This window comes from Wolffia australiana, chromosome 4 (assembly GCF_029677425.1).
Source record: "Wolffia australiana isolate 7733 chromosome 4, ASM2967742v1".
In the NCBI taxonomy this organism is placed as follows: Eukaryota; Viridiplantae; Streptophyta; class Magnoliopsida; order Alismatales; family Araceae; genus Wolffia; species Wolffia australiana.
In genome coordinates, this window is record NC_135838.1 from 12,031,894 (window position 1) to 12,055,877 (window position 23,984).

Sequence of the window (23,984 nt, forward strand, 5' to 3'; positions counted from 1 at the left end):
CTCTGGGGAATATGGTGCCACAGAAATGACGTGATCTTTCACGGGGGATGGCCTCTACGGATGGGCTAGCCCACGAGGTGGAAGGACTTCTGGCAGCTTGATTCCCCTGAGTCAGGAAAAGAGAGGGAAGAGGATAAACCCTTTTGTAATAGAGCCTTACGGCTAAGGCATGTAATTCGAGGGTGGTTACCGACCCTTTTCGGGTGACTGTCTTTTTTGTTATTCAAAAAAAAAAAAGAATCAAGTATTTCCCTTTGGTAGCCACTATCTCAATCGAGACGTCCACTCCATCAGGTCTGTTCCTCTCCGGCGATGCCAACACCACCACCCTCGTCCACCTTGGCATTGTCCATCCCTCCAGGGTCTCCTCCTCCCTCTTCATTATTGATATGTTCCCCGGGGGAGATTGTATCACAAACCCCAACCCTAAGGTTATTTTGTGTCATTTCATCTTCTTACAAACCCCTCTAAATGCTGTAGCCCTCCTCGTTGGAGGGTAGGAAGGAAATTATGGTTTGGTAATCTTGCAAATGACATTAACCCCGTCGGAACCCCCCCTCTAGGCAACGACCACTCCCTCTGGCCTTCATCTCACCAATCTCCACCATAGCATCTCCTGTCCGGGGCCGACAATCATTCCATTATATTCTCCCTCCTTTCCCGTACTCTACCCTGATAGGAACTTGAGAGTTCATAATCACTCTTCGACCCCTATCTTCCTAGATAAGAACTGTTATGGTTCTTATCACACATCACCAAACCAATGGTCAGATACACAGTAGGTCTCTGTCACGAGACCTTGGTAGACATGTCAAAGGTGCAAAAAAAATAAAAGAGCTAGAGGGTTCGGCGATGAAGGACACTTGTGTAGGGCCACCCAAGAATGAGGAAGACAATACCCCACTTCTACTCCCTTCTTGTTCTCCGATACTCATTTTCTTAGTCTTCCTACTCTTTCAAGGTTTGGACGTTCAAGCGTCGGGTGTTTTATTTTTTTTAATGAAGCTTCAGGTGATTTTTAATATAAGTACGTATCAGGATCTGACATAGAGTACCTCCATCGTCGATTTAAACTCAATTCTCACATTACAGACCGTCATTAATCGCGCAGGGTCATGATGCAGTCTGTGCAAATTTCTTTGACTGATCTAGAAGTTTGTCAAGTTTCTTTGGGTGAAAGAAACCTGTAGTGAACAGTCAAAGAATTCTTCAAACAATAACTGGTGAATTTGTAACTACATATAAAATTCTTTTTGATCCACTAAATAAATACATCAAATTTAACCAATGGGCGAACCACTTTCTATGTGTCATGACACATTATCTCCAAGAACATATAACGAATGGATTGCACTGAGGGATCAGTAAATATTGAACACATTAATTTCTAATAAATATAATTCAAAGATGTCAAAAAACTCTAGAGTCCAGATGCAAGAAAAATATATCAGGGCTGATCCAATTTAGCGTTTGAAAAGTTCATCACTTTCCCCGTTGGAATTTCCAAATTTTGGGTAGGAAAAAGAGGTGATCATCACTTATACGTTGTCTTTACAACATCTAACAGACTCGATTGAGTTCCTCATCCTTAGCGCCACAATGAGAAGAAGAAATTCATCAAAGGTGATAGATCTAATAATTCATAAATGCTGACCATCAAAAACGTAGGAGCAAAATGTTAACCATTTTTTTAAATTTAGTGATCCAAAATTTAGGGAACGCTTATTTTTTAAATGATCCAAAATTTAGTGAGAATGATATGTGGGGGCTACGTTTTTGTGATCAGCACTGGTACAAAAAATGCCACAGACTAAAAATTTCCCTACTCAATTGATAGAGTGTTGTAGGATAAAGTCCACTACAAGGTTGTGCAGTGTCAGAACCACAATAGGATAGCGTTGAGAAAATAGATGGCAGAATTACTAAAAATAAGTCTTACCAAATGTAGGGAGTTCTCAGAAGCAAACAAGATTCCTTGTGGACTGGCAGGGCTACTCACAGAAGACACATGAGTAGCAGACTGGAATGGAATAGATACATATGCTATGCTATGCCTAGCAGCATGCAACAACCAAGGTCTGTCACCGAGGGCAATAATGTCTGATTCGAGTGAATCACGAACTGGAACTAAGACAATCGGAGTTATACCCATTTGTCTGAAAGAAACCAACAGCAGATCCACAGGAAAAGAGGCAGAGATACCCTCAGTGTTCATGGGTAGAACATTAGGCCACTCATAACGAAGGAGAACTCCATTTCTTAGACCCACAAGCACGTAGAACCGATCAACCACCACAGTTCTGATGCTCTCAGGCACGCATCCTCCTGCAGGGCATCCAAAGTTACTGCTTATCGTTATACTTCCAATGGCTAGTATCCTACAATCTCCATCAGGTCGAACAGATATGATCTCCAGAGATGGTTTATGGGTCCCAACAAGAAACGTCCTGTCAAATTCAAATCCAGGAGGCAAGGGGGTTTTCAGCTCAGACAATCCATGATCAAACTTTTTCTTGGGTACAGAAATACAAGATATTTCACTTTGTAGCCTGATGCTTCTAATTTCAGATATTGCAAATTCATCGGGAGACTGGGAAACAAAGCCGAGGAGAAAGATGAAGCAAGGGTTCGAAGTGGCCACTACGATTAAGTTATGACCAATAGCACCCAAGTTAATTGTCAAATGCTGGGGACACCAAGAAGCAGATATTGGCACCTTCTTACTCTCTGTAGGGGATGATACTCGCACCCCTGTTTTATGAACCTGCGCAAATACTCCATCTCGCACTAGCCCGCATGCTAAAGTGCATACATCGGCACGGAGACCAACAGATTCAGTGACATCCACAAAATTCAACCCAACAGTGAGTATCCTGGTTTCTTCAACAAATGATATCACAAGGAAGGAATGATAAGGGTCCATTTCAGTATGTTGAAGAGCCCAGATACCAGTTATTCCTTCATACGTTGGTGCAGTTTTCAGAAGTCTCTCCAAACAAATACCACTTCTGATTGTCCTCACTGTTCCTTCAGGCTTCATACCACAACATGCAAGTGCCTGATCTTGTTTCTCATTATGGAAGTCAGAAATAGATAAATCTAAAATTGGAGAAAGATTTTGAATGTAGCCGATGCACCCAGCTCGTCCGTTCTCCAATTTGAGGAGCATTCCATCTCCCATTTCAACAATTGCAATAACTGTTTCATGTTTAGCCCACAAAAGGACCTTGCAGGAGGATACCCTGGCAATGCTATCAGACAAACTCATTTTAGCGACCTCAAATTCAGGAAAGACATCCAACACAAAGAGGTCTCCCACATCATCAAAGAGGGCCAACTTTGGAGGAATGGAATCTGGTTTCCAACTCCATGTAGGAGTGAATCTGCGGGATGGTTGTGATCCACCATTTTCACTGTCAGTCTTCATAGGGTCGTCCACTCTATACTTTCCAGCACTTGCATCCCGAAGCTCCAGCAATGCACATGCAGCTGCTTCAAACATGCCTTCGTCATCAACATCAAAATTATGATCTTCCGCTGATTCTTTCAAGGTAATCATTTGGATCCAGCAGGGATGTGTGGGATCCCTAAAGTCCATCAAATAAATACATCCCATCCCAAAAAGAAGTGCAAAACCATAAACATGAGGGACTTCGGCGATGTCTAAAGCTACAGTCTGCGCTTCAGAAAACTTGGAGATGACACTGATAGTATTTGTCTGGATGTTGCACCCAAATAGAAATAAGTCATTAAGAACTGCTCCCTTCCTGTCACGACAAATCCAATGTATTCGCATCAGTAGACCGAAAAAATTAAAGAACTTTTACTGCCTAACTCAATCAGATGACGAATTTGAGGTGAATAAGAACGTCATAAAGTGCAAAAATACCGATGGATGATCAATGCCAGGAGACAATCATGCTCATATGGAGCAGGTAATTCTTTGTCTTTGGAAACAAATGACATGCTCCAAATTATGCCGCGGGTAATAAATTCAGGAGGGTCCTTCCCAATATGGTTTCCTTGATGACCTTCTGTCGGGTAATGAATGATCTGGATTTGTGACAAGCGAAATATTGTAAGTGAAAAAATATAACCAATGATCGTGAAGAAATTACCAAGATAATCCCTGTGAAATGTAATTAAGTAGCAAACCTTTAAAATTCTAACTGTAAAGATGTCAGATGGATGTGACTGATCCGACTTTATACATGAGCCTAAAGTATAACTCGAAAGAAAATCTGGTGATAAGCATACCTGATCGATGATTTCTTTCTCTGGCGATGGAGAAACACACAGTACAGCAAATCGATCCTCATATGCACTGGCAGCAACAAAATACCCACTGCAAACAAGAATGGGGGTTAGATAGAGAATTTTCCTCTTCGAGATTTCATTTTAGGTCTTGAAAATTGTGAACTTATGTGCGCTTTTACTTTCTCTTTCCAGTCTTAAATGCAGCCTAAATACCAGCTGGATCCGTTCCACCTGAAGTGTTTTCTTCATGTACAGGGCATTGCAAGCAGAGCAGCAACAGGGAAACTCAACCAACGAAGGAGGACTGTGATTGGGTATTGGTCCTTGCTAAAATATGAAGAAAAAAGGCCAACAAGAGGAGGAGAGAAATCTTTTCAACCTGATTCGAATTTCAGGGCCAAGCAATATGGAAAAATTGAACTATTTACCGTTTGGAACAATTCAACTGCAAACGAAATTGACTTTGCAACATGAACGTGAATCTTCTTCACAAGACTGAGCATCTCCTTCTACTACTTCCGGGACACTACACGCCTATTAACATTCCCCTGCAAGCCTTATCACTAGAATCAACTTTTCCCTGTAATCAGACCTATTTGGTTTGAAAGTCTTTCTCTTTCCGTCCTCGACTAGTCAATATTGGTTCTATTTGATTTCTGGCAAGAATAATTTTATTTTTTTGCATAAAATGTACACCAATAAAGAATGGAGAGGTCGCAAACCTATAACAACAACTCTTCCTTGATTGACAAGAGATAAGATACTGATACATGGACAGGGAAAGAGAGAAAGTGCGAGAGATAGAGAAGACACCACAGAAAAGCGAGATACCCTTTGGAGTTCTACGAAAATTAACAGTACCCAACGACTGTTGCTCAACCCATCACTCTAATCACAACAGCGCCTAGTTTCTTTACACCCAAAGGATACCATATATTTTCTGAAATGGATTCGCACATTTGTTAAACAGCTATTTGGTCCCGAAGAAGTAACCTAGCAAGGTAACCCAAAAGATCAGTCAACGTGAGATTGACTTAAAAAATTTTAATTAACCCCAAATTGGCAAGAAAAAGGAGAAACAGATGTATAGGAGGCTTTTCCCTTGGCATATTCAACTATTTCTCCAGATTAAATACACGTTTTACATCTGCCAACAATTTTGGGCTCGAACACTTTGCATCCCCTTACAGCTTTACATCCCCATAACTAGGCAGATGAGAGATAACAAAGTTTCCTAAAACACCCTACTAAAACACTGAAAGGTCGTTCTCACCTTGTCATCAAACAAATATTATTTCTATTATTAGCAGGAGATGATAAATATGTGAGAATACAATCTTCAATAACTAGCTACAGTTGTCGCTCACATCAGACTGTCTACACTACCCCAAAATATTTCCCCAAAACTAAGTTTCCAATATTATAAATTACTGGGCATTACGACATTCCCATTGAATACTCGGAAGAAGTAAAAACGGGATCAGTATTTAAGCTCGACTGACTACTTATAAGACGAAAACGAATTGTTATGGCATTACAACACAGCACGTGAGGAACACGTGCTGCACATCGTTTATGGATTATCCTAGCAGGTATTAACGACAGTTGTAATACATCATGTATATAATATGAATAGAAGGAATAGAAACTTGAGCCAATTGTTTACCCCTTTCATACTCCACTCACTAATACGACTTATTCGGTCTCTTCCCAATCGCGAGCTTCCCTCTTACTTATACCATTTAAAAAAAAAAACCAATATTTAAACATCTAACTTACCAAGAATCAACAGCAAGCATTGCTCCCAAGCAGGTGGTTGAAGAATTATCATGTCCCGTCAATGCCAAACGTTTTAGTGGGACAAACCTTGCGTGAGGAGGAGAAAATTTTGAATAAAAAGAAAATTCTTTAAGAGATGAACTCAAAAGCTATGAAAGTTTGAACTAACCAACCTGCGCATTTCTGGACAGAACGATAGAATAGAGATGTAAGGAGAGTCCGACGACACAACCAGCAAGTCTCTCCCCTGCGGCACAAGATTTAATGATAATTTGAGAAAGAGAAAGCGAGACAGAGAGAGGAAGGAGAGATAAACCTGGCTAACTGAGAAAGGTAATCTGTCACTTGCAGGTAACACGACAAGATCTCTAATGATTCCAAAGACATTCTGCTCGCAAAATGTCAGCATATTGCCATCCTCGCAAAGGACAACCAATTCAATCCACGTTTCCTGTAAAATAAGAACGAAGAACAAACATCAGCATAAACCGACGCAACAAAAATGCACCAAGCTATCTACTCTTAATAATAATCTGCACGGCTCCAACAATTCCCCATGATCGACGACCCAAAGAGTCAACGGCGCGCGAGATTATCATCAACATCATTTCCAGAGGATAAAAACTCCGTAAAAATGGGGCAAAAATGAAAGAATCAAGAAGAGAGCTGGGCTGACCTTGCCGAAGACGATATCGTAGGAAGATTGAGATCGAAAACGCCCACGAACGGCCTGAAGAATCATCCCTCCTTTCATCACATACTTGGCGAGGTAATGCCTCTCCGGCCCAGACGCCTCCTCGTCCGCCATCATCAGCAGAACGTCGCCACTTCTCCCTCCAGAATCTTCCCAGAGAGGAAGTAGGAAATGGAGGAAAGCAAACGACTACGGCCTAATATAGAAAAGTTTTCAACCCTTTGAAATTTTCTGGCCCATTATCTCGGCCCAAGGTTGTTTTCAAAGGGCTTTGAATATGACTCAGTATAGTTCCGGATGGTCTGGGACGGGACGGGACGGGACGGGACGGGACGGGACGAAGATTGTCCTGTCCTACGTTCAGAATCAGTACAGGGATGCAGGCAGGATGGTTTTTTCCTCCGAGACCTACGGACGGGACAATTTTTTTATCTGAGTGGACGAAAACCGTCCCGTCTGTTCGTCTCGGGACAAATTGCCGTCCCGATTCTCGTCCAACCTCGTGGGCGGGACAATTTTTCGTCCTGGAACGAAAAAATCATCCCGTCCGCGTCCCTGCACTAGTATAGTTTCGGATCGTCCGGGACATGGATGATGGACGGAACGGGATGGGACAAAGATTGTCCCTTCTGACGCCCAGAATCATTGCAGGGGCGTGGACGGGACGGTTTTTTGTCTGAGTCCTTTGGACGGACGAAAACCCTCCCGTCTGTTCATCTCGAGACAAATTTTCGTCCCGTTATTCGTCCAACCTCACAGACGGGATAATTTTTCACCCAAGGATGAAAAAACCATCATGTTCGCGTCCCTGCACTATAAATATGAGTTTGGGATTGTTCTCTTGCAATTCTTACGTTACTTTGGATAACCAAAGGCACGAGTTTACAAGCGGAACCAACCTTAAGAGCAAAGCGACTGCAAAACTTTAGGAGTGGCGCGGCAAGAAAATTAGAAGGAAAAGGGAGGCTGTCAAGCCTCATTTATTTGCCACAGCCGTTTGCTCAAGTGACAGACTAACCCTCCTTGTAGATGGTGAACTTAAGACTGCCAAGCTTCTTTAGGGGATGACGCATGAGTAAACACTAAAGGGTGAGTAGTGCGTCTTAAGTTCTCTTTCCCACTCTTTGATATATGCATGCATTTAATGAATTGAGCATATGCATCTATAAACAAATTAAAAAAACCTTTGTGACATAGGACGGCTACGGAATGGACGACTAAGGAATGGACGACGAAGGAATGGACGACTGGGTTGACAAGACAGACTATGGGTAGATGGACAACTAGGGATGGATCGGATACTGGAGGGATAAAACAGCCACAGAAATCACACGGTCGGATTCGGACTTCAAAACCGATGAAAATCTGGTGGTGCAGCTCCGACCCTTATCGAGGGCGGGAGTATTGTCTTCCCCCACCGCGACGATGCCTAAGCACTGAAATCAATATCCAAATTCGCGTAACAAAGAAACACTCGAGAAAGAGAGAGAAGAAGTGGAAAATCCAAACCAAATCTAATTCTGACGGTGGTGGAAACTTCTCGAGAAAGCACTCGACGGAGAACACTTTCGACACCAAAGAGTTCAGGCGTACCTCGGCACCGTAGTGCGTGAAGAGGATGCGGGAAATTCCGATCGTGACGAGACTGGGCGAATCTAGGCGTTGAGCGGCCCACTGGACGAAGGGGACTGGGCGTTCCGGGCGTTGAACGGCCGTGGTAGTGAGTTGATGTCGTGGTGAAGTTCTGACAGAGGGCGAGGCGGGCGGACAGGTACAGCCGGAGAAGTGAGTATGGCCTTGGCAGGGGCAGCCTAGGCGGCCTTAGGCAGCCCTGACGGGGGCGGCCTGGGCGGTCTTGGGCAGCCCTGGCTAGGGCGGCCTGGGCGTGGCCTTGGGTGGCCTGGCAGGGGCGGCCTAGGGCTGCTCGTGGGCGGACCTGGCAGGGGCAGCCTGGGCGCCCTGGGGCAGCCCTGGCTGGGGTGGCCTTGGCGGCCTTAGGCTGCGCTATTGTGGCGGCCTGGGGCTGGCCTTGGGCGGCCCTGGTAGGGGCGGCCTGGGCGGCCTTGGGCTGCCCTGTTGTGGCGGCCTGGGGCTGGCCTTGGGCGGCCTGGGTGGCCTTGGGCTGCCCTGTTGTGGCGGCCTGGGGCTGGCCTTGGGCTGCCCTATTGTGGCGGCCTGGGGCAGGCCTTGGGCGGCCCTGGCTGGGCAGCTTGGGCGGCCTTAGGCTGCCCTGTTGTAGCGGCCTAGGGCTGGCCTTGGGCGGCCCTGGCTGGGGCGGCCTAGGGCGACCTTGGGCTGCCCTGTTGGGGAGGCATGGGGTTGCCCTTGGATGGATGCTTTGGATAAGCGCGAGAGAGAAAGAGAGAGGGAGGGAGAGAGAGAGAATAGAAGAGGAAGGAGGAGAAGAGGCAGACCGGCGATGCGACGGCGACAGCGACGACGGCGGTTGCGGCGGCGGTTACGGCGGCGGCGACGATGACTAGGGTTAGGAGGGATAGGGGAGGCTGGGCAGTCCTCCAAGAAGAGTTAAAGAAAACTCAATTCTTGAAATTATGACTGCCTAACTGTTTCTTGAAAACAATGGCCTATATATAGGCCTTGGAGGAAAGAGAAAATGACGATAAATAAAAGACGAGAAAATTAAAGATGAAGGATGTGCTTCGTGTCACGCCAAAGGACAGTTGTTGATCTTCCTCTGGTGACGTGTCATGACGCGCGTAGGGACGTGCGCGGATGGAGATGTGCATGACGACGGTTGCGGCGTGTTTGTGGCGGAGGTGTTGACTTTGGTTGACTGCGTCGTTGTGTCCTTGGTGGAGATGTTGACTTTGGTTGATGGCGGTGGTGCGTCTGGTGTCGAAGCATTGGCGTCCATGCCACCACTTTGATAGGGATAAATAGTTCAACAGATTGATCACCGTCATATGTAAAGAGATTAAATAACTCATTGATATGGATAAATAATTTGATATACTTAGCACATTTGTAGATAAATAGTTGAAATAACTCCTTTGTAGGGATAAATATTTCAATGGACTGAGTACCATTATATACGAGGTGAAAGAACCCTTTGACAGGGATACATAGTTCAATAGATTGCTCACTAGCATGTGTAACCAGATGAAGAATCCTTTGATTAGGGATAAATAATTTGATAGATTGAGCATAAACATGCAAAAAAATGAAATAAATCTTAGGCAGGGATAAGTAATTTAATAGATTGAGCATATGGATATGCAAACAGATGAAATGTATACGTTGACATAGCATACATCTTGGATTACGACATTATTAAAGGCACATGGGTGCCACTAAATGACACTACAAATTCATTGGCAGCGGCCCTTGTTAAATCATCTAAACGATATGAAAAGTATGCTTGGAAATGGCGCTAGGAGTATCCATGGTGGGATATCCATGAAAAGACTAGGAGAGAACAAACTAAGGTACAAGTGTTCTTTGGTCTTTCCCTCTCACTATATCCATTGAGACATAATAATTAGTCAACAACATCATGTGAAAGGCTTAGCGCTCCTTTGCTCTTTGCCCTATCTCTTGATGGAAATATATATCACTGACAAGCCAATCACATATAACATATATAGTTCCATTTTCATTAGTAAATTGTATTTATTTTAGTGCATGTGTGATGCTTAGAATAAAATTCATGAATACATGATATGGTTTAATGAATTATAATGAAATTATAATATGTATATCACTAGTCTTTAATCATGAATTCTAAATATTGCTATTTTGAAGGATAATTGAGAGTGACATCAAAGTATCTAAATAGAATAGTACTATCTAATCTCTGGTCCCATAGCGATTAGTGTGGAGATACTAAGGATATAAAGTGATTGTTATTTAGAAAAATAATTCACTGAAATTAATTTGTATGAATCCATGAATGGTACTATGCCAAAGTCTCAATCAGGTTGATTCATGTCATTGTTGTGCAAATGGTCCTTAGACTTGAGGCGCCAAAGGTGTATTGTTGACCAACAAACATACTTTGATTGGGACCTACGAGTTTCTAATCGTGGAAATCTAAACAATCTTAGTTTGGACGCATAAAGAACTTTATGAAAATGATTGAGTGGCCAAGATGGGTCTTCCACCCTCATAAAGATGCTCAATAAAGATGCTAAGATGTAGTTGTTGGGTTCTATGCTTTGGTTCAACCATGGAAAACATGATTTCCATGACGCAAAAGTGTGTAATCAATTCATAATCAATCTATAAAATCAATACATCATATGTACCTTATACGGAACTTATTCCACCCTTATTTTCCCACTCTGAGATTGTTCTGAAGCCGTTCGCGCGTCCAACATCTAGAAATATCCATGTGATCATGTTGACCTTGGATCTCCACCTCTTCTTCATCAATTCTCCTTGAAAATATTGAAGATGTTCTCACCATGAAGACAGTTTCGCCATAGAGAAAGGGAGGGGGGCTTTCGATTCAGGCTGACCTGTGATGTAACACAACGCACCAGAATCGGGCGGCTCATGTCACACCACGGGGAATGGGTGAGAAAAGCAAGATGTAATGAACTCAAACTCAAAAAATTCAACGAGAAGTACATGGGCTGACCATCTGGTCCAAGTAAGGGCGCAGATAATGACACGAGGGAGGTTTGGCTCGGACAGCTCCGAAAGATCCGTGTCATCAGTTTGAAGGCGGACAAACAGGGGGACGTTCACCATCCCTGACTGTCCACTTCCATCACCATAAATGATACTGATCTGATAGTGACAATAAGATTTCCTAACATGTGAATGGTGGCTAATCCTACAGACGTATATATCACTCGAGGCATAGAAGTAGTCATAGACCGGCACTAACAAAGGTAATAATACTGTAAAAAGACGGGGATGAGAGGAAGAAAGTAGGACCTTTGGCGCAGTGGGAAGCTGTTTTGGGGAGTCGACTGTCTCGGAGGGACGAAGAGATTTTTTGGCGCAATGGGAAGCTGCTGGCGGGAGTCGACTACCATGGAGGGATGAAGAGATCCATATCCTAGCACTCCGATGCGCCAAGGTCTGATGTAGGTGCAAGCGGTTTCGCGATGAAATTGTCAAACACAAGGACTCTCGACATCAATTATCACGAACGCATGAAGAGAGATGGAGTGATTTAGTGCAAGTGACAGTGACCAAAGGAAGGGCTCTGAATGCGACTAGGGGGGAAGGCATCATGGTCAAGGACTGTAGTGACGACAACGGTGGTGTTGGGTCTTATCGTGGGTGACGTACGTCGCATGATCTTGGCTGCCTAAAGAAAAGAGTCACTCTAGCAGGGCAGGACCAAGTGAAACTACGTCATGGATGGTTGGCAGCAGATAATAGTCACCTGTCGACAGGAATCATTGATGAAGTCACCAATCCAGTCAAAGGAACAATGGTGGATCACGGCGAGAGCAACCCGGTCAATCAACCACTCCTCGGCAAGGTTGCATAGGCAGTTCATCTCACTTGTTTCACGGTAGGTGGAGAGTAACTACGTGGACAAACCAGATGTCACAAATTGTGTGTGATTCGACCTCTTGGTCCATGCGATCGGATTTGCCAATCAAAGAGGACGTCAAAAGCTGAAGGTCGAAACTTTCACTTCTGATCGTTGAGATCAAGCCCTTGTCGATCAAAAATCTCATACTTGCAGGAGTCAGTCTGATGGCGCACGCCATTGAAGATCGTCATCGACGTCACCTGCACCACGCACCCTCAATGTCAAAGACGGGGTGAAGCCACTCCAGCTATCCTTTCCATTTTCTCGTCTCCTTCTCTCTCTCTCTCTCGTGTTTTGTCTCTTTTTCCATTCTCATCTGTCTCATTTCCATCGTGTTTTGTCGTGTTCGCGACGTTCGTCCGACCGTTGTTTCGCCGTCGAGGGGGATGGGCCCTTCTCTAACCCTTCCCCCCTTGCTTCTTCTTTTTCTCTCCTATTTCCCCCTCATTTTCCCCTTTTTAATGTCTTTGTTTTTCTTTGTTGTAAGGGGGAGCCCATTTATAAGGGCTCCCCAAATGGACCCTTTTAAGGCCCACTTAGGGGCCCATTCCCCCCCCCCCCCTTATATAAGGGAGGAGATGGGCGCCCTATGTCCTCAGACCAGAAATTTTTGTTGAAGCATTTTGTCGAACATGTCTCTGGTCTCCCTTCCTCGACAAGAGAAGAACAAAAGGGAAGGAGAAGAGAAGGAAGGAGAAAGGAAAGAGAAGAGGAAAGAGGAGGAAGAGGTGATTGCCACCTTTGCTACCGTCCGAGCCGCTTACTAGCCGCGCTACTCAGAGCCGTCGCTGTCGCCCTTGCCGCTGCCACCGCCGTCGAGCCGCGCGCCGTCACTGCCGCCCGAGCGGCCTACCAAACGCGCTGCTCAGAGTCGCCGCTACTGCGCCGCTCGCAGGTGCCCTCGCTGCCGCCGCCGTTGCGAAACCGCGCACCGCTGCTGCCGCCCGAGCCGCTTGCAAGCCGCGCCGCTCAGAGACACTCTTGTTATGTCGCCTGCGGGCTCTCTAGCCGCCGTCGAGCCGCTCGCCGCCGCTACCGCCTGAGCGGCCTACCAGCCACGCCGCTCAAGGCTGCCCCTGCCGCACTTCCCGCGGCTCCATCACCGTTGCCGTCGCCATTGAACCACGCGCTGCTGCTGCCACCCGAGCCGCCTACCAGCCACGCCGCTCAAGGCTGTTGCTGCCTGCACCGCCCGTGGGTACCACCGTCGCGCCGCGTGAGTCAAACGCGCGTCGAGCCCCTAGCTGCCTACTGCCATTTGTGGCCACTGTCCCACGATTCCCATTCCCTTGCCTACGCCTGCGCACGTCCGGACTGCCAGAGCTGCCCATCGCCACTCGCGGCCGCCGTGTGTGCTTCCGCGCTCTACCTCTGCGGTGCCCGCACGACCCTAGCACTGGCCATTGCGGCCGTCGCTTAACCCGCCGTGAGGCTACCAGTGCGCGCGATCTCCCCCCCCCCCCTCGCCGCCGACCCTTAGCATCGCTCTGGCACCTTCCGCTACACATCGAGCCACCGTGACTATTCCGGCATCTCTCCACCCCGCCCGCTCTGACTCTCCATCGACGAGGATGAGATCCTGCACTACGAGCCACCGTCGACGAGGTACGCTGTCCTCTCCCGTCGCTCGTTTAATTATCCTCTCGCAGTATATTTTCTTCCTGTCCCCACCGCCTCGGGCTAGGTAGGTGAGAGAGGCTAAACGAGAGATAACTACGAATCGTAGTGTCTTAGCGGTACGGACGAGACCGTCTGTTACGTGCGAGCCCAACGGATTGATTCCGTTCGGCCGTAGACGTCCTCGTTGCTCCGACAAGGTTCGAGATCCCCAGGCGTCGTCACCCAACGACTCCCATCCAAGCTTGGAGCTCAGTGCCTCCCTCGAGTCGGAGCCTACACGTATGACACGTAGGGCATTCATCTCACGTAGTTACATACCCGTTAGGATATTGTCGGACGATGACACCGTCGTATTTTGATATATTTATCATTTATCGCCACCGAGCCATCATACTCAGTGAAGATCGGACGACGTCCAACATCCTGGTCCACGTCCGACGTTCGACAAATCGTGTGTGATTCAACCTCCTAGTCCACGCGATCGGATTCGCCAATCAAAGAGGACGTCAAAAGCTGAAGGTCGAAACTTTCAATTCTGATCATTGAGATCAAACCCTTGTCGATCAAAAATCTCATACTTGCAGGAGTCAGTCAACAAGTGAAGGCAGACTGACTTGCACTAGCTCGTCAAAGGCTCATTCTGGTCGCCAACCTTCTTCAACCTTGGGTGCAACTTCGTGTAGAAGAACAGAAAGAGAAGAAGAGGAAACCTTAGATGTAACAAAACAAAATATTCTTTTCTTTCAGAAAACATCAATGATGATGATAACTTCCCATGGTCACCCCCCTTCTCCTCTTATAGTAGAGATGGGGTAGTTATGGGCGCCCTAATGGGCACCTTTTAAGGCGGAAGCTTAGTCGGCTTCCCCCTAAAAGGGTCCTTTAGGGGGGGAAGAAGTCAACATGGACTTCCCCCTTAAAGGTGTAAACTAAATCACCAAACAAAACAAACACATACGGGGGAGGCCCGTACATACGTAGGAAGCGGGCCTCCCTTCTATCGAATGATGACGAGAAAAGACTAAAAATGACGTGATGATGGGGCCCGTACATGAGGAATGAGCCATCATAAAACCACAAAGGACACGACACATAACAAGACAATGCGATGCGGCTTCTCAAACTTGGTAGCAAAAATGCGGGTTCTTCACACCGGCTCGAGCTCTGTGAAGTGGCTGGTGTTGAATCTAGATGTGATCTACTAGATAGTCCTCCACCAGCCTAAGTGCTTGAAATGAGTGTCCTTCACTGTTTATATTTTACTTAAATTTTCTCAAAAAACCCATAAAGTAAAATGTATTCACTAGTGACCCTATGATCTTATGCATGTGACCTTTAGGCCATGTATTATTGTAGTTTATAGCTTTAGTGGCCCAATAATAATTCTTGACCAACATTATTAATTAACTATATTAACATATAGATTAATTAACTAAGGATTGATTTAACCCAATCGATAGGTTAAGTTTCCAGCCCATGGGGTGCAAAGCTACACCTCGTGCTTTAGGAGATATCAAGTAGTATTTGAACTCTCTCATGGAACCTTTACCATCATTGGTTACCGTACATGCATAATCCATCATCCGCGCGAGACTCTCACAAGACTTAGGGTATGGTTTATCATCAAACCCTAATCTGTCATTTGATTAATACTGATGCATAACGGGGATCATAGGAGAACGCCTTCTCTAATATGATTGCTACTCTGGACAAGCATTTTATGCATAGTCTTCCTTGAGTCAATCTACTCTTATAACGAGGCCAGATGATCCCCTCTTGACCACTCAATCACCTTTGTGAGCTTCTTACTACCCCGAGATATAACTTGTTTGAATCCAATAATTAGATAGTTGTAAGTCATTTTCAAAATGTAGTTGTCCATTTACGAGATGTCCTTGGTGTCTCAAGTTAGTGGATCACTTATACAACCATGAAAGGAATTAATATGGTTGACGTTTAAGTATAATACCAATCAGGGATTCATCATAATCAATTTAGTGAACTCTTTCTCCAAACAACACCCACTATCTGTCCTTAGTGTCCCCACACTAATAGCCATAGGATCAGCTACACTTATCATCTAAGTAAGATCACTTAATGCTATTCTATCCAGATAATTTGATGTCCATCTCGATTAGCCATCAATTAGGAATATTTTGAACAGATGTTTAAAGACTAGTGATCACTATATTATGATATCATCATAATTCACTATGTCATTACACGTATTCATGGACTTCATTATTTACATCACACTAGAATAATAATGAACACAGTTTTTTATTCAATAAACTTAAATAAACATGGTGTTATGATTTTTCTTGGTGGATCAATAATATACATTAGTAGTCTTTCGCCAAGGCAATGGAATATCGACGAAGAGTTGTATGATGAATTATGAACACATCATTACTCACATGAATGAGTGATCAGGGTTTGACAGTTGACCATACCCTAAGTCGTCCTCAGAGTATTAAGAAAATGAACTGTGTACATGGTAACAGACGATAGACATGTTCCATGAGTGAGTCAGTATACACTCCATTGTATCTTCTAGAGCACTAGTGTAGCTTGGCACTCCAAGGGTTTAAGACTCAACATATCGATTAAGGGTAATTCAATATAGATAATGAATTCGGAAGGTCAATAAAGGTTATTGAGACCATAGTCATTGGACATCAGAAGATATACTTAAAGTTTGATATTTTTACGAAAAATACCCACATAGTCTAAATAAAGGAAGGCCCTAAATGAAATTCACCTGCGCCAAAAAAATTTAAGGCTCTTATTTTCCTTCTTCTCCCTTCTCTACTTGTCTCATCTCCATTCTTGATGTGTAACGATAATGATGGAGCATGAACAAGGCTTGTCAAAGCAAAGGAGGAAATTCAACGTGTCATTTCGATTCTATTAAAACTTTGTAGCTAAAAAATCCATTTTATTTCATATAGATCAAGGCCATAGGACCCAACATCTCAAACTCTACAAGTAAGCCTTTATACCTTACCTGTCATGCACTTGCCCTATTTGTGTCATTTAATTTGTTGTCTGACCATATCTTGAAGCCTTTTGTGTAGCTATAGGGAAGGCGTGAATGGACACATAGTATTATGCTTACTAGATTGTGGTACTAATGAACTTAAATGGCATAAAAGTCGATCACACATACAACTATTTTATGGATTCGCTACTATTCATGTGAAATGTTTATAATGAAGTCCATGGAAATGTGGAATGGTGTGTTAATAATGATGAGATCATATTATAATTAGTTTTTTTTGCAAGATATATTATAAACATTCATATACTTAGTATACTGAAGTAGGACACACAAATATCTTGATAAAGTTGCACTAATCGTTATGATCATGTGATGGGAATGGTTATTTCAACAACTAGAGGCCCAAAGGATAGATTATTTGTGCTCTTTAGGGAGAGAGTTCACTAAATAAAATACATATTAATTGTCAGAAAAATTTATAGCTAACTGTCAAACAAGTTAATTCATTTCATGGTTTCTAAATGATCCTTAAAATTTATAATCAGAATTTATCTTTTGAATGCAATGTAAGGTTGGAGCATGAATTATGAATCTTTAGTCACAATATTCTAAATATTCTTCACTTGGATGCGTCAAAAACTCCATGATTGTTATTTGTGTGGTAAAGATAAGATTGTTCACTCTTATTGTAGGATGAGACAAAAAGTAATTAAGATAATGTAATAGAGTCCATGTCAAAAGTAGTGCAAATATTTAAAAATGCGTTTTTGAATGATTTTCTAATGCATCAATCCTATAGTGATAAATTATGGTTTGATTATTGGCCATGGACTAATCTAATATATGAGTGTTGTGAAAATAATTTATGCATGCATGGTAACCAATTCTGGAAAGGTTCTACGAAAGAGTTTACAAACTCTTTTGTACCTTTTATAACATAGTATTTTTTCTTGGAAAAAGACATGGTTCTGATTATGGCCAACCTAACTGTTGTGCCCATAAACTGATCCAACCCTGCCTTGGACACCACCTAAGGGGGTTTTATATATTAAGTAGACTGTTTATAATCGTTTATAGGTGTGGAGTGAGCATAAATGTCCTAATTACGCATGGACCGTACATGCCTACACCCATGGTGCAAAAAAGGAAAATATACAAGAGATGATACCAAGACTGCTCTTGTAGAAGGCCATAGGCTTCCACGTCGTGCCCGTGTCCCTCAGAGTTGGTGCTACATGGAGAATGAAGGTCCTCATGCCATCTTCATATGTGAGCATGGAAATATGCTGAGGGACATCATTTTGAAGGAGTTCATGCACTCCCACCACTAGTGCTCCATGCTATATGCCACTCTCGTGGGCTAACCTTCCGTAGGAGGCAACGCATACTACATAGTTGGGAGAGCATCTGCCATCTAGTTTCCCTCACGCAATTGGTGGCGAATGCTGGTCACAGGGGGGAGACACCACATGATGTCTTGTCATATACTTTGGAGACGCCACAATGAGCATGAGCCTACACGGAGCATGTTGACCAAGAATTGTGAGTACAATTCTATGATGATATTGTGAAGGTTGCACTCCTCGTAGAGGAGAAAACCATCACAAATTGCCATAGCCTCAGTTGTTGTGTTAGTTTGGACTCCATAGAAATTTGAAAAGCCAAAAAGGATACTCCATGTGTGATCTCGTAGAATGCCACCCCCTCCGACTAGTCTCGGATTTCCTTTGGCGACAACATCTACATTGAGCTTTAGAATACCCATTGGCAGTGGTTGCCAATGGACAATCTATAGCCGAGTGGTGATGGGTGGCATGGCCCCCAGGATGCCCTAAGTGCAAAGTAAATCAGAAGAAACTAGGGAGCTCTGGGGAACGGGCGGCAGGAGGTGATGTGTGCGTCGTAACCATTGTTTGACGCATCACATACCATCTTGTGCTCGCATGGGGGGCCCTACAAAGCGAGAAGAATTTTGACCTTTCCATATCTCCTATAGTATGTAAGCTATGATGATGTGTAGATAGGGGCTCTACTTAGGGTGTGTTGACGTGACAAAGTTCTTGTCATAGTACTCTAACGCTGTTAGAGGAGTGTGGGTGTGTAAGAGCGGGTGCCAATGATGAGTAAATTGGCTCCAACATTCAAAAACAATCTCGCTATGGAAGAAAAGGTGTTCCATAATATCTACTTGAGGAGAGACAAGGCAATAGTGAAAGAGAAAACTAAGGGAGTGACCAATATGGGTCACTCGATCATTTGTCGGAAGGCCATAGTGCATGAGTGAGAACCGATGATGTCATAATTGGCAATCCCAAGTCAAAATTGGGAATCTCTCTTGAAAATGGTCCCAAGAGGACCGACAAGATAATTTCCATCAATCGTTAGAGTCCAAATAGGTTGATCGGGAGAGGCCCTATGTCAGTAGCCATTGCTTAGGATATGGAATCTAACGGGAGACCATGCTGCTCCTGTAGGAGTCTCGTGTTCCCCATTAGAAATTGTGCCACAATCAATCGTGGTTGATGATGGACAAATTGAGGGTGGCGGGCTAAGGGTGTATTGGTGACCAATGTATTATACCACACACTAAACGTGCTTGGGCCAACAGACCAACGGGTCACATTGAATATGCCTAGCCAATGTCGTTGCCAGGTCTGCCACCTTTTGTGGCCCTTGATGTCGGACTCCCTACGAGCTCACTAACTACACTCTCTATGATGGGGGACCATAGAGAGGACCAAGCCCACGCATGCCAACAACCACATTGAGAAGCTCGAGCCGACGCCAAGGACCCGAGCTTCAAGCACCCGACTTGACGATCGACCCCGACAGTCATTTACGTTGCTTTATATTTTGCTTAATTTTTACGACGACCACTGTGTTTGGGCCCGTGTTTTATTTTTTTGTTTTCGTTCAGGCACCCGGGCCGTTGGGGGGGAACGTCTCACTTTGTACATTTCCCTCTAAGTGATCCATTAGGTTAACCACCCTTACTAAGGGATAGTGTACCCTAAGACTGTTTTGGTTTTAGTTTGAAAAAAAAATTGTGCTCTTTTTTTGGTCCCTTTGAGATCCCACCCTCCTGCATGGAGAGGTCCCATCATACCTAGAAGATAACTGATGTCGGAAGATTGCCGATCAAGAGCCGCCGTTGACGCATCAACGAGATCTCTGGTGAAAGGACACGCCGCCGCCGCCGTCGCTGCTCACCCTCAACATCTCCTCGTTCTCAACTGCCCTGCCGCTATCTATCTACACTGTTGCCGATCTCTTCCTCGACGAGATGGACAGCCCCACTTGAAGATGATGTAATACTATGATTGTCTCGGGATCGGGCGGCTCGTATTACGTCACAGGAATGATAAGGGGTTGAGCTTTGTAGTTAACTGTATGAGATGAATGTCAATTTAAAGACCCTCGCTGAGCAATACTAGACGACTCACAATGAGGTTCGACGGACGATGACATCCACGGAGGAGATATTGATCAGATGAGACTCCCAATGACCCTTCAAGACCAACTACAATGTCTAGGAGTGAGGGGCGTTTGACGGCCCAAAGTTGTCCCAAATCTAAGAATCAAGGAGTAACCTTCTACCGCAAGAAATCCTATCTCTCGACATGGTGGCTACCCTATAGCAATTATCAGAGCAATTCAAGGCAGAGGAAGAGATAGCGGATGACGGCACTAGAGGCAGGTAATGATGCTGGAATTAACGGAGGGGAGACGAATAGGTACCTTGTTGTCACTAGTCCACGGCGCAGTAAGTGTTCAGGATGCTGGTGATGAAGACGGACTAACACGCAGGCCACGGGTCATGGCGTCTGCACACGGCGGCGGATGTAACGGGCAGAGGTGGTGTCGGCCGCGCGGGCTGTGACCTGTGTGCGAGCCGAAGGGGCACGCGCGGTGGTGCGCAGGGTGCGCGCGGCAGGACGTTTGCGTTTGCCGTGAGTGGGCGGCAGACGCGCAGTGGTGCGCGGGCAAGAAGCCTGCATGCAGCCCTTGCAGAGCGGGCGGTGGAGACGGCCGGGCGGAGGCAGACAGGAGCGGCGGGGCTGAGCGCATGGGCTGGGGTGCCTGCGCGCGAACTGTGCAGGGCGGATGGCAGAGGTGGCCTGGCGGAGGCGTGCAAAGTGAGGGCGAGGCTGAGCGCGCGGGCAGGGTGCCTGCGTGCGGCTTGTGCAGGCAGATGCCGGAGGCGGCTTGGCGGAGGCGTTCAAAGGGAGGGCGGGGCTGAGCGTGCGGCCAGTGTGCCTGCCCGCGGCCTGTGCAGGGCGATCAGGGATGGTGGCGATCGTTCAGACGGGGGCAATCCTCCGAGAAAGAAACTCTTGGAGAACAACCACTCAAGAATCCAAGGGATTGGCAAATTCTTGATCGATCGGAGGATTCTTGATGGCGGTGGAGGGGCCTTGATGGAAGATGATGGCAGCACTTCTTGAATCTCGAACTCCTTTGGAGTAGTCTCGACGGAGGAGTCTTCCGGCTTCAAGAGCTGTCAGATTCTTGAATCTTTAGGCGGGCTCAGAGTAATCTCGACGAGGATGTTGGAACACGTCGTCACAGCGTGGTCTTGACGTGACGACGCGGGCTCTATCCCATGGAGTAATCTTAACGTGGACGAGGGTAGCCACTCCTCTCTACACTCTAATCGCTATCTATCACTAAGATAAGGAGACGTGGTTTGGCCTCTCTTTAACGGTTACAAGCAAATGAAAACATAACGCGGACGAGGCCCAAAACACCGGCCCAGTCCGTAAAATCCAAGAACAAAAATAACACAAAGACAAAACAAATAAAAGACAAAAATAAGATGCTTACGCGGAGTACTTAAACCCCGGATGGCGAGCATCAGCGCGAGCAGCCCGATGTGGCTGGATTCGTCCCGTCCTGGCATCCGCTGGATGGTCCCCCATCAGAAGAGCTACCGTCTCGCTCACCTCCAACATTCCCTTCTTCGATCCACGGACAAGATTGCCCCTTGTATGTGATTCCATCCACCCACGCGGTGACAATCCAAGCTTCGCCAATCACGCGGATGTCGATACGAGCCTCATTGGTACCTTGCCTGGCTCGTGCTCTATTGTCGACACCGTGAGACTAACGGCTCCCGGCCTTCAACTGCCTGACACCCAACCGCAACATCCCCAGGCTGAACGGGATCGATCCCCTCTTCATCCTCAATCAATTGGGGGTCCCTGAGTTTCGATTGGCTGATTGCCTGATCGGTTGATCGGTCAACGTTCGGGCTCTACCTCTTGGTCGTTCGATCGGTCGTGGGCCCCTTGGGTCTCTACTCCATTGACCGCATCGATCCGGCGACTGGTCAGCGTTTGGGACTTCTCTTGTCTGAACGACCAGTCGTGGGTCCCTTGGACTTTCATCCCTACCATCCGTACTGACTGACCGCTTGGTCGACGCTTGAGCTCCCCACTTCACCTCGACACCCTCGGAGTCTTGCCTATTGGTTAAAAGACCGCTTCAACGACCCAGGACGTCACCCACCTTTGATCTCGTCCAGTTCAGTGACCAAGCGCCGCTATAAGGTTTGATCTCTCCCTCCTACGTAATTTGCAATATAAGTTATCTACTCTAGTGCCATCCTTGATGTTCGCCCCTCGGTAGCACATCAACGTTGGTTTAGCTACCAGAAATATAGTGAGGATCTCTTCTTGGAATCAGACTGGGTCACCGATGATGACGGTCGAACAGGCTCAGACAATGATTGTCCACCTCGAGCGTATGTCTCGTCGTGGTCCGTCGGGTCATTTGGAGCCTGACCAGTTCCTAGACCCCTCCATGCCTCTCTAATAGTTCTACTAACTAGTCGACAGCTGCTAAGTACTGCTCATGAATTTTTTTTAATGATGCATCATTTTGACCGTAGCAATTTACAAATTTCTTCTTGTGGTGTAACCCAACCTCTGACTTGACCAGTTGAGTTACATCAATGAAGCTCCCCAATGGGGAGCTTGTGGTTATCATATGCCACACAAGCTTCTTTTAATGCATCTATTGGACGTCCTAAGGGCACCTGATCCCTAGACCTTCCTCTTTCGTCTGTCGACATACTTTTGTTTCAATGAAACCCAATGGTGTCTATTGCCTCCCTTGAGGTGACCCAAACATAGGAAATGAGCGCATAGATGCTCCACAAAGCAAAGAACATTGGGGGATAATGATGGTAGAACTAGGGTATGTAGAGGAATACTTAAGAGGACGTGTTAGATTAGTTTCCATCCATCTATTTTTGTTCACAACTTGGCTAACAAGGCATCAAAATAATGATTTCATGCTTCGCTGACAAAGATGGGGCATCCAAGATAGGCAAAAGGAAGACATCCTTCTGAGTATCCGTATATTGATGCATGATATGTGAGTGCTTCATGGTGGCAGATGGGCCATCCATAAAGCTACTCTTTGAGGCATTGACGAGCTAGCATGAAGCTCACTCTTACGCATTGAGTACACTCAAAAGCCCCTTAATGGATTTTTTAGATCCATTAAGAAAAAGGATAACATCAACTGCGAATAGAGAATGCGAGATGATTCAGGCGACCCTTTTTTAAAAAATACAGTTAAATGGATCCTCGGACAATTGCTCATTGATAACACCCTAAATTTGGTAATTAATTCAAGCAATTAGTACAATTTTTTGCATTCAAATAGTTTAAAATAGGGTTGTTATAATATATTACATGTTAATTAATTTTTCCATGTCAACTATGATTTTCCCTAATTTCCTGTAAATTTATAAATTTTATGGAATTTATTTAAGCTTCGAATAATTATATTTAAAATAAAGTGGCGGTTTTAAATTTTAATTATAATGTTAAGTAATGTGGGCACAAATTAGTGGGTTTTTCAGATTTTTATGTAATTTTATTGGATTTTTGGGAATTTATTAGATGAAGAAATGAATTTTATAAATAGAAACTGATATATTCATAAGGAAAATACGAGTATTAAAACAATTTCTAAAGTCTGAGGGTTTTTCTTAAAATTTTATTACAATTATACCCTTCAAACAGCTCTTTATCACCCTTTGCAGGCATAAAGATCAAATTAAAATGTTTGTAGGTTTTTTTGAAATTAATCAGGATTTTTAATGGTTT

At 45.0% G+C, this 23,984-nt stretch overlaps 1 protein-coding gene across 1 annotated transcript in view; it reads right to left on the reverse strand.

The window, feature by feature from the left end:
- The window catches only part of LOC144702507 (Cleavage and polyadenylation specificity factor (CPSF) A subunit protein), a 31,234-nt gene extending 18,811 nt beyond the window's left edge, over positions 1-12,423 (reverse strand). The window contains exons 1-9 of the mRNA XM_078574560.1: positions 12,280-12,423; positions 12,090-12,236; positions 6,713-6,919; positions 6,353-6,487; positions 6,210-6,283; positions 6,037-6,123; positions 4,258-4,345; positions 3,890-4,053; positions 1,940-3,767 (exon numbers count right to left, since the gene is read on the reverse strand). Coding sequence (XP_078430686.1) covers positions 1,940-3,767; positions 3,890-4,053; positions 4,258-4,345; positions 6,037-6,123; positions 6,210-6,283; positions 6,353-6,487; positions 6,713-6,919; positions 12,090-12,236; positions 12,280-12,423 — 2,874 coding nt within the window. The remainder of the gene's footprint in view (positions 1-1,939; positions 3,768-3,889; positions 4,054-4,257; positions 4,346-6,036; positions 6,124-6,209; positions 6,284-6,352; positions 6,488-6,712; positions 6,920-12,089; positions 12,237-12,279) is intronic.
- Positions 12,424-23,984: the final 11,561 nt, after the last annotated feature.